This window comes from Garra rufa, chromosome 8 (assembly GCF_049309525.1).
Source record: "Garra rufa chromosome 8, GarRuf1.0, whole genome shotgun sequence".
Classification (NCBI taxonomy): domain Eukaryota; kingdom Metazoa; phylum Chordata; class Actinopteri; order Cypriniformes; family Cyprinidae; genus Garra; species Garra rufa.
Window position 1 is genome coordinate 34,088,180 of NC_133368.1, and position 12,308 is coordinate 34,100,487.

A 12,308-nucleotide genomic window follows, 5' to 3' on the forward strand; every position below is an offset into this window, starting at 1 on the left:
GAGACTAGTTAGGTATGCAGGAGCTAAACCATTAAGGGCCTTATAGGTAAGAAGTAATATTTTGTAAGTAATACAGAACCTAATAGGTAGCCAGGCCAGAGACTGTAAAATTGGGGTAATATGATCATATTTTCTTGGTAAGGTAAGGACTCTAGCAGCTGCATTTTGGACTACCTGTAGCTTGTTAATTGAAGAAGCAGGACAACCACCTAGTAGTGCATTACAATAGTCCAGTCTAGATGTCATGAATGCATGAACTAACGTCTGCATCAGAAACAGGTAACATGTAGCTTGGCAATATTTCTAAGATGGAAGAATGCTGTTTTTGTAACATGAGAAATATGATTTTCAAAAGACAGGTTGCTGTCTAATATAACACCCAGATTTTTGACTGTAGAGGAAATAACAGTACATCCGTCTAGCTGCAAATTGCAATTAAAAAAAATACTGCGCAATGTACAATTGTTTATGCAATTGCGAAACTAAGACACTTGAGCCCGTAAGCGGTGGTTTAGGAGTTAAGAGCGATTTCGTACTTTTGATTGCTGTAGCGCCCCTGTTTCTGATGCTGTACTCCAAAATGTGCATAAAAGCAGGGTAATGGAGGCTGTAAAAGTGGACTAGTTTGTAGAGTAGTTTCTGGTTCACTGTGATGATATTTAATGTTCCCAACAACTTCTGTAGTCCTATTTAGCCACTTGTTAGCAAAACAAGTCAGAGCTTCAAAAATATCACAAGAGGGTATTACTGGTGTATTTTGTTGTAGGATAAATGTGAAAATATTTTGAGCTTGTGTTAATCACAGACCTTAGTTCTGGCATTTAACCTAAAACCCATTTAAAAAAAATTTATCAACTTCTGAACGATGGAACTGGAAGTACTAATATGCTAACAGGTTTTGACCTACAAAAATACATAATTTCTCCAGTGCTTCTCAAATAAAACAACTTTATGGCTGTATGGCCAAGAATGATTACTGTAAAGATATTATACTTATAATTATTTAACACTAACTTTATTAGTCAGGTGGATTCAATGACAAAAGCAAAGTAATGACAAAAACTGACAAATTTGTAACATGCAATATATATTTTACAGCTCTAGTTGAGGAGCTTCTCAAGACACCAGGGGTACGACTCACAGGCTCTGGCTGGTCATCGTGGGAGATGTGGTCAGCTTGCACTCAGGAGTGTGCCAAAGGCTACCGCACTCGCAAACGCACCTGCACCAGCACAGAAGGCAAAAGCATTCCCACCGCTTGCCGGGGATCTCCAGTAGAATATCAGGACTGCAATCCTCAGCCCTGTCCAGGTAACACACCTACTGTACACCCACTCAGAAACATGCATGTAAACACAAGCACACTTCAAATGCACATTTACATATGTGCACACAAAATAGACTCCCACATATGCTCATAATCAAGGTAGTTGCTCATCGTTCTGGAAAAGCCTCGGCTTCCATTAGAGTGTGTGAAGTGTATTACTGATTTCATTAGCTAATGGAAACCCAAAGCCCCATAGGGACCTGCTGTGGTCGAATTAAGAGGTTTCAACATAATTCCAAACAGACTTGAACTCAAGGATAAATCAAATACTCTTTTCTGATTTAGAAATCACAAGATCAAATGAAATTTCCAGTTAGCACCAGAAATTTAATGGGAAAGTGTGCAAATAAATTACATCAAGCTGAATTGTTAAAATAACTAGATTATTATATTTAAAGAAGAAAATGTGAGTAACAAATTTGTCTGCCACAGTCACAGAGGGAGTTGCTCTTTGGTTGCTAAAATGTTTTCAGAGCTGTCATGACTGCTAGCATGTTTGGGGATGCTAAATGACAGTTTAAAAATGTTAACGGACAGGGTAAGGATGCTAACAGAGTTTAAGGGTGCTAACATACAGTTTAAGGGTGCTAACACAGTTTAGGAATGCTAACGAAAAGTTTAAGGGTGTTAACACATTCAAATGTGCTAACAGGCAGATTAATGGTGTTAACAGATAATTTGGGCATGCTAATAGACAGTTTAAGTGTCATAAAATACATTTTTCTCCAGGTTTTATTGTCCTCTTTGGCTACTATGTTAGAGTGTTTTTAGCTATAGCATGCAATTGCTAGCATGTTTGGCTTTGATAATGCACAATTTAAGGATGCTAACTGATGATTTGGTGATATTAACAGACGGCTAACACAGTTTAGGAATGTTAATGAAAAGTTTAAGGGTGCTAACAGAAATTTTAAAGGTGCTAACAGACAGTTTAACAGTGCTAACAGACAATTCGGGCATGCTAATAGACAGTTTACGGGTGCTAAAGTATATTTTTCTCCAGGTTTAATTGCACTATATGCCTCAAACAAACAGAGCCCTGTTTTTAAAGTGCTAATACTTCACCTTTAAAGACTCATCCTGCAAATTATCTGTCCAGTCACCCTGGAGGTTCCCAACAGATGGTTTTGTGTGTTTCTTTAGACATATTGACAGCCACTTGCCAATGCACTGTCTGCTCTAAACTCTCCCTGAGTGTGACAAATGAACATCACCCACAGTATTTGCTATGCTGTTTTCCACTCAGGCAGAAAGTGAAAATAGGATTGAAATAACAAAGCAAAATGAAAGGGGGTAGGGCACATGGATTCAAACACATTACTGACATCAGCCAACCATTTTAATCATTGTTTTGACCTCAGACGTGCACTCCAATCCAACGCCCGGCTTCTCTCTCAGTGTGCGAGGTTGCTGGACTCGCTGCGATTGCGATCGCTCTGCCTTCACACTTCAATCGTGCCCCAGTACACACATGCTAATCCACTGAAGTTAAACAGTGCTTTCTAGTGCAGAGAGAAGGAGCCACCCCTAACCTTCTCCTCCATCAGTCTGATGAGACGTCAAGAGGATGGTAGCAGGGCCTGTTAAAGTGAGAGGAAACTGTGCAACAGCAGTGCTTCTATCTTGGTCAGTCCTGATAAATCTAGTTTAAGATGGTAGCTTTTGGTGGTCAAGCTGGTTTTTGGAACTTGGTGACTGGCTAGGACCAACTAGATATCATTTACCATTTTAATCTGGATTTTCCAGAGGACTAAACAAAGAAATTGAAGTGAACATCTGGTTTTCGTTGTAACAACAACTCTGTTGTTCTCAAGTGTTCTCTGAGGAGCTTTATGGGACAAATAAAGCTGTTTGAAACTCCATGCGTGACATTCTGCCCTGAACTTTGAATGTCCTGATCACCATCACATCCCATAACAGATGTCTGCTTGCCTTGTCCCCCTTGTGGGAATTTCCAATCATGTCTGTTTTTTTGGATTGTTTTGTGTTTGGCTGTTTGATTAATGCTGTTTTTATGTTTGTGTTTGGTACATTGTGTTTGCATCCTCCGCGCCGCTTTTCTTGTTTGCGCTGCATTTGCGTCCGCTTATCTGATGCTTGGATGATTGTGTCCCCCTCCTTGCCTGATTGTTTTGTGTTTGTCTTTGTATGTCGTATTTGTTTGTACGTGTTTGGTCTGTGCAGTTAACGGCGCCTGGGCTTGCTGGTCATCATGGTCACAGTGTTCGGTGCCCTGTGGAGGTGGGCACTACCAACGAACGCGCACATGCACCAGCCCCGCCCCTGCCAATGGAGGGGACATCTGCATCGGCTTGCACACAGAGGAGGCTCTTTGCAACACGCACACCTGTGATGGTAAGATCAGTTCAAATCCAAAACCACCAATGGGATAAAACCATGTTTTATGTGAGATGTGCTCCAAAAGACTCGATGATCTACAAATTGAGCTCTACCTCTGTCGGTAAGCACAAGATACACTTGATTTTCAATGTGTCATCTGTCCATCAACACTCATTATCATAGGCGGAGCGTGTGTAAGGCTGGGGCCTTCCCCTGGCCACGGGGACCTGGGGCAAAAAATGCCACTAAATTGGACATATTCCCCTGCACAAAAAATTCAATATATTACGTCTGTTGCTAATAAAATGAAAAGGAATAGAAAGTGTCAATTGCGGCATTACATTAAGATCTGCTCATCTGCACCGTAATTCTTTTTAGGCGTTTTTACAGTGTTGCGTATTATAACCAATCACACACGATTCTGTTGAATTTAGGAATGCAATGTCTAATCAGAAGCGTTCAAATGAGTCTTGCGAGTTTTGTTGAGTGCGCGCAACTCTTGATTTTTCTCATCATAAACAACAAAGCTCAGAGGTACCTACAATGTAAGTAAGAGATTCATTACACAGGGAATACAACGAATTCATGGTTTACATTTAAGATACAAGTACATTTAAGATATAAGATAACATGTATATTGAAAAGTTCTTTAAAAGTTTTGGAATGCAATAAAGTCATTTTTAAAGGTGTTTTTAAAACATTTGCGATATGGATTAAAATACTAATAGGCTAATAAATAATTCGCATATCGGACAAAATTGCGTTGCAGCAAATCCTCTAAATTTTAAGATATTTAGAACAGAGAAACAAAAATCTGAAAATATAAGCAGCTACAATAATTAAAGTTTTAATATACTCTATGCCAGTATAATTTGTAATTATAATTATAATTTTATAGTATATTCTATAACATTATAATTTTAATAGAATTATAAAATAAATATAATCGGGCCTGTTTTAGGCTTTTCCTTATTTTTATATTTTAGACATTCATCAATAATGGAGATGAAGAAAAAAAATTACTCGCCATCTCTTCATTGGACGTGCCTTTATATAGAAATATCTTTAAATCTTTACAGATTACATAATGAAAGCTTCTATTTTCGATTTGAATTATTTCGTTTTAAAGTGGTAATTTAAAGCTTTCTATGTTCATTGTGAAGCGATGCTGTTCAAGACCAGACGGCAGAAAGCGCATCTTCTGTTTTCCTATTTATTTTATAAAAGCACAACGAGTTGTTTATATTGTGAGTGCACTAAAATAAAAGTTGACCCGTTACAGGTCAGAATGATGTATTACTCCTACCTTTATGAGCAAAAATTAAGACACACACACACACACACACACACACAAAAAGTGATCGCTCTGGTGCCTCCATTTCCTGCAAAGCGTGCTTCAGCTGCCTTCAAGTCTCCACACAAACGATTGGATATTCATCCAACAGCGCGCATTTATCAAGGTTAAACGTGTAAACTAAAATGTGTGATATGCTTGAACTATTTTATATATAGATTTTGATTTAGGCAAGTCCTGATGCTTTGAGAAGGCTAAATTGATCAAATATAGATGATCGACTCACTGCCGCTGGCAACTTAGTCATTACTTTAAAAAACATTTAACGTACAATTAACGAACAAAAAATGCTTCAAACTTTTTTCTAAATTTAATTAATAAAAAAACGAAACTAAATATAATCACTTTTCCATTTTTAAACTGAACAATTTTAATAGCGGAAAGCATGCTTTTTGATAAGATGTATACCATTTTGTTGAGTTTAAGCCGTCTCATCATTTGGCCTTCGCAAAAAAAAAAAAAAAACTGCGTACCCTTGGAAGAAATCCTGTATGTGCGTATTTGTTTGTTTGTTTGTTTTGGAGAGTGAGATTTGCAAAGTTAGTGATAATGTAGTTTTCTGAATAGGCCTATAATCGCTGTTTGAATAAGTTGAAATGAAACGTTATAATTATCAATTTCTAATGTTTTTATTAAATTGCAATCACATTAAATACAATTCAGTCCCATTAAAAATATTTTATTGGCCTACGTGACACCTGCGTCTGTTTTCTTTCCTAAAAAGACGAGTTTATGATGTTTGTAGTTAGCCTTACCCTGGAGCTGGTTCACCCTCCGCCTATGCTCATTATTATCACCATTCAGAAACATACAGTTTCTATAAGAGCTTATTTTCGCCACGGAATAAAAATATAAAAGAGTAATAGTTTTTTCTTGTTTTTAAAGGGTTAGTTCACCAGAAACTGAAAATTAGCCCATGATGTACTCACCTTTAAGTCATCCTAGGTGTATATGACTTCCTTCTTTCAGACAAATCCAATTGGAGTTATATTACAAATTGTCCTGTCTCTTCCAAACTTTATAATAGCGGTGGGTGTTTTTGTTCAACAGTCCAAAAGAAGTCCAATAAAGTGCATCCATCCATAATAAAAAAGTGCCTCGCATGGCTCTGGGGGATGAATAAAGGCCTCGTTGTAGCGAAACAATACATTTTTGTAAGAAAAATATCCATGTTTAAAATGTTATAAACACTTCTTTTTAGCTTGTTTTTTCAAGTTTTTTTTTCACAATTGCAAGTGTATGTCTTACTATGTTGATTTTTTTCTCTCAGTTGCGAGTTTATATGTTGCATTAAGCTCATAATTGTGAGATTACATCTCACAATTAAAATTGAGGTCATATCTTGCGATTCTTGCGAAAGTAAAGAGGACACTGTCAACGCACTGGCAAACAAGACAGAGCAGGTTACTCTAGGCCTCCGCTTTCAAATGTAGTCATTTTTAAAGAAGATCAAACAATAAATACCATTTTGTGGCTCTTTAATGTGTCGTGACAGATTAATGTAGCGTCTCAGTTCAAGTGGCATATGAACTGATAATCTCTTCCTCTTTACTAGTTATAGTATGAAATAAACATGAATGAACATCAGGAGGAATCTTGTTTCACCTGCGGAAAGATGTCAATACACACAATTTTCGAAGTCCACAAAGTTCAAGTCCACAACGTTCATCTACTCTCCTTTCTGGTTTGTTTGTCGAACAAAAATGGCAGATTCTGCATTATAATTGGTTAGATTGCCTGTCAATCAAACTACCTGAAAAGTCTGAATAATAAGATATAAACTGCAGGAAAAAATAATTGAGTGATAAAACCTTGAATAAAAGGTAATTGACTTTCCATTGATGTTTGGATTTGTTAAGATAGGAGATACAACTATTTGAAAATCTGGAATCTGAGGGTGCAAAAATTTAAATTCTGAGAAAATCACCTTTAAAGTTGTCCAAATTAAGTTCTTAGCAATGCATATAACTAATTTAAAACTAAGTTTGATATATTTACAGTAGGAAATTTACAAAATATCTTCATAGAACATGATCTTTACTTAATATCCTAATGATTTTTGGCATAAAAGAAATCGATAATTTTGACCCATACAATGTATTGTTGGCTATTGCTACAAATATACCCGTGCTACTTACGACTGGTTTTGTGGTCCAGGTTCATAAATGATGACCAAATTAAAATTTTTAAGTTGTAATATATCTTTAAGAAGCCTTGTAAGCACACCAGCATCTAAAAACAACATATGCTGGTCTTTTTAATGGGATAGTTTATGGCCAACTGATTATCATTGCATTGAAGGAATTATTTCAGACATTTCAATCACCAGTAACACATTTTGCAGATTCTGAGAGGGGCTTCTGGGGTCCTCCAGGCTACAGATGGTGCCATATGTGAGCTGCATGCATATGGAAGTGTGCTGTGTGCAAGCAGACTGTGGCAGTGCAAAGCTCTGTTGTCACCTTCTGCTGCCATCACTTTTAAAATCAAGCTGTCCCTTTAAGACAAAACCGAAATATTTATGAAGACTGGATCTTATAAAGCCTTCTAATACTGCATTTGTATTGCTTTTAGTTCTTCAAATTAACCCCTTTAATTCACGCTGATGATGGAAGATCCTGTGTTTTAATTATCAGTCAAAAAATAACTTCCTTTTAAAATATTAAAAGCAAACTCAGAATGTAAAGCATTATTGGTCACTTATAAGGGTCCATTACAGTTAGAAAATCTTCATAATATAATGTTTGTCTGAGGAACGTAAATGAAGATTATTGTAGACGTTATCAGGGCTGCCTTTTATCAACCATGAATCTGCATTTTCTGATATTCTCTAGAACCAGTTGCTGCTGATATTGAAGTCTTTTGGATCCTAGATTCAAACATTTGGCCCCTGTTGGCCCCCTTCATGAATGACAAATTTGCTCTGAGAGAATTATAACACTGCGTATGGTCGAGACAAGCATCTTAAAAGCTAAAACATGAAAGGAATGTCTCTATTTACAGATTGGATTTTCCCAGCAAACAAATACATTTTAAATCAAAGCTTCTTCTCAGTAAAGTTCTTGGTACACTTGCTCTGAAAGTATTGCCTCAGACTCTGATTATTTTTGCCTCCTCGTGCGACTCTGGCGGTGTTTGTTTCATGTGCGTGGGTGGGCCGTTGAGTCGGCAGCGCTCTGGTTAGATTGCTGCCTGAACTGTGAGGATGACCAAAATTAGAGCGCTCCATTTAAAGGAAGAGTTCATCCCAAAAATGTCTCATCATTCACTCACTGTTAAGTTGTTCCAAACCTCTATGATATTAAATAATCTCCTATTTTTTCTTTGCTATGCAGTTACTATAAATGGGGACTTAAGTTAATAGAGTTAAATTAACTTAAATTAATATTTCAATAATTTAACAATACATTTGCATATTCATGGTTCTCTGATGATGGTTAATGGCTACAAAACATGTATATAAACAAAATATTTCACCTTTATTAAGTGTTTTTTTATATTTAAAAATATTTAAATGAATTAAATTAGTAGTTTTAACTCTAATTATACAAGATTAAGTTTAAGTTCTTCACTTCTTTGTCTCCAAGCCCTCAAGCTTATACAATTTAAAAACCTTGAGCTTTTATTTATTGGAATACTGCTAAAATACTGTAAACTTTTATGCAAATGTTAAAAAAGAGAACCTGGCACACATCGATTCCCACATACACATTAAATTCACATCACATGCAAAAGGATGTCGTGAGAAGTAGCATTTACTAATTATATTATATTAAGTAATTATTTAAATTGCAGCTTTTGATTTGAGAATTGCTCAAAGCTATAACGCAAATTCAGTTTCATTTTGATTAATTGTGCAACACTGTCTATTTAAATTTTGCATTTGGTTACCTTTTTTGTTTGTCAACTACTCACAAACCCCTGACCTTGACTTACAATATAGTCATTTGGACCACTTTATAAACATACATAAACACACACACACACACACACACACACATATATATATATATATATATATATATATATATATATATATATATATATATATAGAGAGAGAGAGAGAGAGAGAGAGAGAGAGAGAGAGAGAGAGAGAGAGGTAGATAGATAGATAGATGGATAGATAGATAGATCAATTTTCTATTTGAATATATTTCAAAATGTAATTTATTTCTGTGATTTCAAAGCTATATTTTTAGCATCGTTACTCCAGTCACATGATCCCTCAGAAATCATTCTAATATTCTGATTTGCTGCTGAAAAAATATTATTTAATTCTTTTTTATGTTGAAAACAGTTGAGTAGAATTTTTTTTTTTCAGGTTTCTTTGATGAATAGAAAGTTCAGAAGAACAGCATTTATCTGAAATAGACATCTTTATGTAAGGGATAATCAACGGTTTGCCAAAATATAAATAAAAAATAGAAAGCAGTTATTTTAAATAATAAAAATATTACACAATATTACTGCTTTTGGTGTATCAAATAAATGCATGCTTGGTCAGCAGAAGAGAATTCTTATGTGTATTCTATATGTGTGTGTGTATAAATATATGTGTATGTATAGATTAGATATAGATAAATATTGGTATTTGACAATTTGACAAAGAAATTCACACAGGTTTGGGAAGACATGTGGATAAGTAAATGATGATACAATGTTCAGTTTAGGTGAACTGTTTCTTTAAATCCTGTGTTTATGCCCGTGTCTTTGTGCAGGTGGGTGGATGGCCTGGTCGGTGTGGTCTGAGTGCGATGACTCGGGCCTGCAGCTGCGCAGTCGAGTGTGCGGGGCTCAATCCACACCATGTGTGGGAAACAGCTCCCAGCACCGAGACTGCAATGAGATTCCAGGTGAGAGAGAGCTATATATAAACACACATACACATTCACACAGTGTCCGACTATTCCATTATGAGACAAAGCTTTTCCCAATTGCCATGTTACCCTTATTAAATAAACATACACTTTTAAACCCTGTCAAACTCGCTGTTGTTTTTAATAGATTAGATGTAATATGTTTACTTGCGCTTATTCATTACTCTGGCTGGTGGAGTGGAAGTGTTCAAAGTGAAGAACTGAACGCACCCAGCCTGCGAGAACACGAGTTATCAGAGCAGAATACCAAGTGAATCAGGCACTCTAATTAATATTAATGTTATGCCACAAGGCAGCCTCACATCCAATTTCTCTCCAATTTTGGGAAACGGGTTCCAAATCCTAAGGTGTCTTAGACTGTGAGGAGATCAAGGAGAATTGTGCATCTCAATCAAAACATCTCCCCCCCATACCCATCTCTGCTCTTTGTGGAGATTTCAGATAGAGCTTGAAAAGCATGACTCTGGGTGGTAATAGAGAAACTTATACTCTATCGCAGCAGTGAAAAATGGCGTTTTCATCTAAATTACTTTAACCAAAATGGAATATTTACTCTAAATGAGCGTTTAAAGATTTAGTTTTGCAAAATAGCTTGCAACTGTTTTACTGGCATTGGCCATTCATTCTTTTATATGTAATGGAAGCATGGGTTAATAATTTCATCTCTTTCATGCAACCTTACCGACTTTGATGTGATTTCCTGCACTTTATCACTGCAGCCCCATTTATCCCTCAGGTATAAAACAGGAGACTTCCTCACCACTCAGATCTATGGCTCTTTGAATTGCCCCACTTCCAGGAAGGTTGCTTCTGAAAGGAGAAAGTGGAGTGGGATAAGATGGGGAATGATTGACGTTTTGGCTGTAATTCAGCAAAGGGAGGCAAAACAAGGCAGCTTGTAATGACCTGTTCACAGGACTTTTTCTTGCATCAGTCTGCTCCATTTTTAAGTAGTTGGCTTATGGTTAGATTGTTGGTCGGCATCCAAAATTGTTGGTCACAATCAGAGGTGGGCAAAAATCTTATATCACGAGTAATCTTATTTCATGGTAACAATATATATTACAATATAGCTTTTTTTCTGCATTAAACAAGGACTTTATTTTTCACAATTCTTGTCACCTGTGTCAGTATCACAAAAAACTAATACTAGCCTAAAAAAACAGTCAGCATTTAAATAAGAGTAAGAAATGAATTACAAGCATTAGGACAAAAAAACTTAAATGAACAACTAAATAAGAAATGCTACATACATTGTATAAAGTAATTGAATGTACAAAAACACTGCATATTCTTCACTGTGTAAATTAATTCTATATTTCTTCTTCTTAAAGTTACAAAAGTAACTTAGTCAAGAGCAGTGAGAGATTTTCTCTGTTTTGTTGTTTGATTAACATGAATGACAGACAGCAGGAATATTAGACTGCTGTCACTTTAGGAGCTGCCCGGATCCAATATACTGTTACACGTTTTTGTTTTCTTATGTGTTTACTTTCACTTAATTACTATGTTTTACGAGGATATATGCAAAGAAAGCATTTTGACACATACAAGTGTGTATTTAACCATTCAAGGCCTATAAAATGGCAAAAATAACTCAATACTCCCTCACTCTATGAGTGCCGTTCATGTGCGCACACCTCTTTGACGGTTAGCAACATCAAACGACTAACAATGTAAATCAGCATAGAGACAATAGCAAAATAAATAAACTTATTAGCTTTTAAAAGCATTTATTAGCTATGTTTCCTGTCTTTTGATGTTGACATCAAGGCTGCACAACCATTTTATAAAAATATGAATAATTTTGCATATTGTAGGGCCTATGCAGTTCAGGGAATATTGATACATTTTATTACTTGACCATTTTTCTTTATTTATTTATATATATATATATATGAACAAAAAATCTGATATGCAACACTGGATCACAAAATAAGTCATAAGTGTCAATTTTTTAAAATGTATACAACATCTGAAAGCTGAATAAATACGATTTCCTTTGGTGTATAGTTTGTTAGGATAGGACAATATTTGGTCGAGATACAACTATTCGAAGATCAGGAATCTGAGTGTCAGGAATATCCTAGGAATATCGTAATGATTTTTGGCATGAAATAAAAATGTATAATTTTGACTCATACAACATACCCATGCGACTGGTTTTATGGTCATATATTATCTTTACTCAGTGCTTGATGTCTAAAGTAAATTTTTCATTTATATGCATTTATGCATTTGACAGTTTGACAATTTTGACACTTTTATCCCAGGAGACTTGAACTGCATTCAGGGTATACATTCATGTGGTCCCTGGAAAGCAAACCCATGGCGCTTGCGTTGCTACTGCCATGCTCTACTGCTTGAGCTACAGGAATTTAGATTTTGAAGCAAAACTACTGTTTTGAAG

At 35.8% G+C, this 12,308-nt stretch overlaps 1 protein-coding gene across 1 annotated transcript in view; it reads left to right on the forward strand.

Moving 5' to 3' along the window:
• sema5ba (sema domain, seven thrombospondin repeats (type 1 and type 1-like), transmembrane domain (TM) and short cytoplasmic domain, (semaphorin) 5Ba) overlaps positions 1 to 12,308 on the forward strand; it is a 187,043-nt gene that overhangs the window by 163,253 nt on the left and 11,482 nt on the right. Inside the window, exons 14-16 of the mRNA XM_073845086.1 lie at positions 1,099 to 1,311; positions 3,512 to 3,682; positions 9,740 to 9,874. Of these exons, the coding sequence (XP_073701187.1) occupies positions 1,099 to 1,311; positions 3,512 to 3,682; positions 9,740 to 9,874 (519 nt within the window). The remainder of the gene's footprint in view (positions 1 to 1,098; positions 1,312 to 3,511; positions 3,683 to 9,739; positions 9,875 to 12,308) is intronic.